At 50.4% G+C, this 5,281-nt stretch overlaps 1 protein-coding gene across 1 annotated transcript; it reads left to right on the forward strand.

Moving 5' to 3' along the window:
* Positions 1-347: 347 nt before the first annotated feature.
* LOC142792752 (uncharacterized) lies at positions 348-3,539 on the forward strand. The gene has a single exon (XM_075885682.1). It carries the CDS (start codon positions 348-350, stop codon positions 3,537-3,539), a length of 3,192 nt encoding a protein of 1,063 aa, XP_075741797.1.
* Positions 3,540-5,281: the final 1,742 nt, after the last annotated feature.

Genomic DNA, 5,281 nt, shown 5'->3' on the forward strand with positions numbered 1-5,281 from the left:
CCGAAGATTCGAAGAAATCGGCTCCCGAGGAAAAGAAGCGTGCACCGGAGAACATTCCGCGATGTTTTCTTTGTAACCGAGTGGGTCAACGTGCTAACCACTGCCGAACTAACTTCACGAGCCCCACGGTTGTAAAATGCTTCAAATGTGGTAAGACTGGGCACAAGGCAGACGCATGTCGTAACGGAGCGAGTCAAACTCACCAGGTATCCTGTGCACAAGTGGCTCCAAAAACCGTTGATGACGTCACCGATGGATTCGTAGAGTTGAAAAATGGGGAGAAAATCCCTATTGTGGGTGCGGTATTGACAAAACAACAAACAGGTGCTACGAAGGGAATGCCGGTGATGGCTGGAAAAGTGACGGGAATGCGGGTAGATGTCTTAAGAGACACTGGGTGCTCGACTGTAATAGTACGAAGAGACCTAATCCGCGACGACGAACTCACGGGCCAGACCAGCCTGATTTACACCGTCGACCGTTTGGTTATGAGGCTGCCTGAGGCCAAGGTCAAGATCGAGACGCCCTTCTACAGTGGAATTGTTTCTGCCTTCTGCATGGATGATCCATTGTATGACGTAATCGTTGGGAACATCGAGGGCGCCCGTTCGCCGGACCAACCCGAACCACTGGAAGAGGACCCAGAAATTGATCCACCATCGATTGCAAACCCTCACGACCAACCAGCCACGGCCGATGAGGACGTAGTCGCAGTTGCGACCCGAGCACAGACCAAAGCCCAGTCGAAGCCATTCCAGCCCCTCCCTGCACCCGATTCCGAGGAGGACCCGAGCTTCAGCTATGCCGAGGAACAAATACAGGACGAGTCGTTAAAACCCTGCTTTGCGCAACTCGACAAGGACCTCAGATGCCGTAATAGTAAATGCGCGATAATGTTCAAGCAGGAAGATGGACTGCTCTACAGGTACTATACGGAGAGGAGTGGTCGGCGGATACGACAGCTGTTGGTGCCGAAGAACCGCCGAGAGGCTGTTATGAAGCTAGCCCACGATGGGATAATGGCTGGGCACCTGGGAGCCGAGAAGACCAAGGACAGAATTCAGGAAGAATTCTTCTGGCCCGGTGTCACAGCCGACGTGAAACGGTTCGTGGCGTCTTGCGATATCTGCCAGCGAACTGTGCCAAAAGGAAGGGTGCCACACGTGTCACTCGGCCAGTCCCCCGTCATAGACATCCCCTTTAAAAGAGTAGCTATTGATATAGTAGGCCCTATCCGACCTCCATCTGGTCAAGGAAACCGCTATATCCTGACTCTCGTCGATTGCGCCACGCGCTATCCGGAGGCAGTTGCACTACCTGGCATAGAGACCGAACGAGTCGCAGAGGCCCTCATTGAGATGTTCTCCCGTTTTGATGTACCGAGGGAAATTTTAAGGTATAGGGGCTCGAATTTCACGTCAGAGTTAATGAAGGAAATGGCACGACTTCTATCAGTGCGCCAACTCCATACCACCCCTTACCACCCGATGGCCAACGGGATGGTGGAAAATTTTAATGGCACCCTGAAGACTATGCTCAAAAGAATGTGTGTGGAGAAACCAAAAAACTGGGACAGATTCCTCGGTCCGTTGCTGTTCGCGTACAGAGAGGTTCCCCAGGCAAGTCTCGGTTTTTCACCGTTCGAGCTACTGTACGGCCGACATGTCCGGGGACCCCTGGCGATCTTAAAGAAAGTCTGGACGAACCAAGAGCTGGACGATGAGCTGAAGACAACCTACCAGTACGTTTTGGATTTCCGAAATCGTCTAGAAGAGACGTGCCGCCTAGCTCATGAAGAACTCCGAAGGGCGGGAGCACGCTACGCTAAGCACTACAATCGAAAATCAAGGGATAGAGTATTCCAACCAGGAGATAAGGTTCTCATCCTGCTCCCAACTGACAAAAATAAACTCTTGCTGCATTGGAAAGGGCCCTTCGAAGTGCAGGCGACAATTGGGGACTTCGATTACTCCATAAAGACGCCGAGCGGGCCGAAAATTTTCCATGCCAATTTGCTAAAGAAGTTTGCGGAGCGGGAAACGAACCAAGATGCGCCGCATCAATGCCAAGTCATCGTAGGGGTTATTGACAATGGAGATGAACAGGAACTACCGGTGCCGGAGTTCGTGCAGACAGAAGGGATTACTGACGTCAAGATCTGCCCAAGTTTGACGGACCAACAAAAGGAGGAGTTGGAGAAAATCATGACAGCGAACTCTAAAATATTTTCGAATGTCCCGGACAAGACAGATTGGGTGGAGTGCCACCTCGAAACAGTGACGGAGTCCCCAGTCCACGTCAAACAGTACCCGTTACCTTTTGCTACGACTAAAGACATCGAGGCCGAGGTACAGCAAATGAAAACACTGGGCATAATTGAAGTCTCGAAATCGCCCTACAATTCCCCCGTGTTGCTTGTGGACAAACCGGACAAAACCAAGCGGTTTGTAGTCGATTTCCGGCGCCTGAACAACCTCATAATAGCAGATGCAGAGCCCATGCATAGAGCAGACGCCGTTTTTGCCAGTGCCACAAACAAAAGATACTTCTCTAAGTTAGATTTTGTTAAGGGCTACTGGCAAATTCCACTCTCACAGCAGTCGAAACCTAAGACTGCGTTTTCGACGAAATCCGGTCTCTACCAGTTCTGCTACATGCCTTTCGGGATCAAAACGGCACCCGCCGTGTTCGCCCGGCTGATGCGACTAGTCACTGAGGGAATCCCGGGCGTTGAACATTACTACGACGACGTACTCATAACAAGCACGACCTGGGAGGAACACCTATCCACTCTCAGACAACTCTTCGCTCAAATTCAGGCTGCCGGGTTGACCGTGAGACCGAGCAAGTGTGAGTTGGGAATGAATGAGATTGATTTCCTTGGTCTTCACATTGGACAAAACATACTTGCTCCACTGGGAAAGACTCTCGACAAAATCCAAGCTGCAACCGCCCCAAAGACGAAGCGACAGGTACACGCTTTTCTCGGGTTGGCCAGCTATTATCGGGAGTTCATTCCAAATTATGGCGAGATCAGTGCCCCTCTCACAGAACTGATCAAGAAGGGTGAAAGCAACTCAGTAAAATGGACGACGACACACGAGAAAGCATTCGCGAAACTCAAGGAATGCATCTCGAGCCCTCCCGTGCTCCGCCTCCCAGACTTAACCAAGGAATTCATCCTCCGCACCGACGCTTCCGACACCAGCCTCGGGACTGTGCTTTTGCAGTCACACGAAGGGACCCTGCATCCTATAGCATACGCCAGTCGCAAACTACTTCCCCGGGAATCATCCTACAGCACCATCGAAAAAGAATGTCTAGCCTTGGTGTGGGGGATACAGAAGTTTATTATTGATCTCTACGGAGTGCCTTTCTTGGTCCAAACTGACCACCAGCCTCTCCAATACATAAAACAGGCTAAACAGCTCAACAGCAGAGTGTTGAGGTGGAGCTTGCTTCTGCAAGAATATCAGTTCCGAGTCGAGCACATCAAGGGAAGCGAGAACGTTGGTGCCGACTACCTTAGCCGAGTTTGAATGTTTTGGAAGTGTCTAACAGCAGTGAATGCAATAGGCTGTGTTGTTATTGTGTTATGCAGTGTCTAGCGAATCAAAATGTTTGTTACGGTGATGTGATAGGATGCATTGTACAATTGTTGTAATGAGAGAACTTTGTACATTTGTATTATTGGGAATGTGTGGTGGAGTGTTGTACTCATGTGCCTGTGGTTATATTTCATGTGTTGTGTAATTTAATTACAATGTACAATTGTAGTGAGGGAACTATAGCGAATGTGACGTGTCATGAGCGACGAACTATGTTACAGTCTTTGAGTGTGTGGGGACTGTTCGCGCTCGTTTGTGTGGTTCTGAATATTATGAGATAATATTCTTAAAGTGGGGGGCAGTGTCACAGAACGAGCGCTAAAAATGGGCGCGCCGCCAAATTCTTGCGGTAACGCGCGGATGAGACGCCGGGAGGTCAAAAGAAAAAAAAGGAAAACAAGCATCCAAGGCTCCCCGGGCGCGCGCTCTCCCCTTGGAAGCGTGGCTTCGCCGACGAACCTCCTCACCCCACATCGGCGGCCGAGATAGGCCGCGAAAGTTCTAGAACGAAAGGGGCGTGGTAATACCGAGTTGAGTCATCGGCCGCGGAGGGCATTCCAACCGTCTCGCCCTCTTCCCAGCTTTCGCTGCGTATCGCGCCGACGAAATGATGAGAACCTTCTGGAATGTCGCGCGCAAGGTATTTAACCGAGCAGCCGAGATGGGAGATCAGGAGAAGACGGAAGTTAACGCCAGAGCGCGTAGGGATTCCGCCGTGTAGTCGGCGAAGGTTTTGTCCGTACAGACAAATACAGGAGATGAAGAGGATTTCCACCTGAGGGGTGACGACTCGAGCTACGGGCAAGAGTGTGTGTTTACCGCTATCGAGCGAAGACGCGTGGCGACAGCTGCGTGTGTGAAGCCGACGTGTTCCGGCGAAGAATTTTGAAGCTTGGAGAGTGGCCTATTGAAGACGGGAGGTTTCCTGGAAGAGAAACTTCGGCGAGGTTTCCTGGAAGAGAAACTTCGAGGGCGCGGAACGACAACAACGCTGGACTTTGAGTGAGTGATTCTCGGAAGAGTATCATCTAGACTTTGGTTCCAAGAACTTTGGACTGAATAGGTTTTCTATCTCTTTAGTCTTTAAGTGTCTTGGTTGTTCAATGCATGCGACTGCATTGTAGTGTGTATTGTTGTCGGTGTCCGTTGTATCGAGTGTGGCTGATTGTACTTTGTAGTACGTTGTTTGATTGGTGACGTATTGTATGTAACTATTGTGGAGTGTGCATTCTTGTGTATTGTTTTCGATCTGCCATTTTGAGAATATAATATTTGTTTTGTTTATCAACTCTCGGCTCTGACTTGTTCTTTGGGCCACAACCGGCGTCCGCTGGCGCGCCAAAAAGGACCACTTCTAAATTGTCCACGCTTTCGTGGTGCGGTTCGGGGGGCCAATACTTCGGCCCTTGGAATTAGCCCGGCGATCGCCTCCCCGAATTAACGGGACCGGTGTGACAATATCTGCATCTGGACAGCTGTGGTAACTCGCCTGCAGTTACGGGCGAGAATACAGAGAGCTGCTACTGCAACTGCTTTGTATCTCCACAAACGAGGCCTGGAAATTTCCTCCGGAAAGTGCGCTCTTCTGGCATTTACGCGCAAACCCATGTCGAATTACAGAGTGTCAATTAACGTTCAAAATATACTATATCGCCGATCTCACAAATTTCTGG

This window comes from Rhipicephalus microplus, chromosome 2 (assembly GCF_043290135.1).
Source record: "Rhipicephalus microplus isolate Deutch F79 chromosome 2, USDA_Rmic, whole genome shotgun sequence".
Lineage (NCBI taxonomy): Eukaryota > Metazoa > Arthropoda > Arachnida > Ixodida > Ixodidae > Rhipicephalus > Rhipicephalus microplus.

Excerpts from the sequence above, each read along its gene's own strand:
- LOC142792752 (XM_075885682.1), top strand. The coding sequence starts at position 348 with ATGGCTGGAAAAGTGACGGGAATGCGGGTAGATGTCTTAAGAGACACT.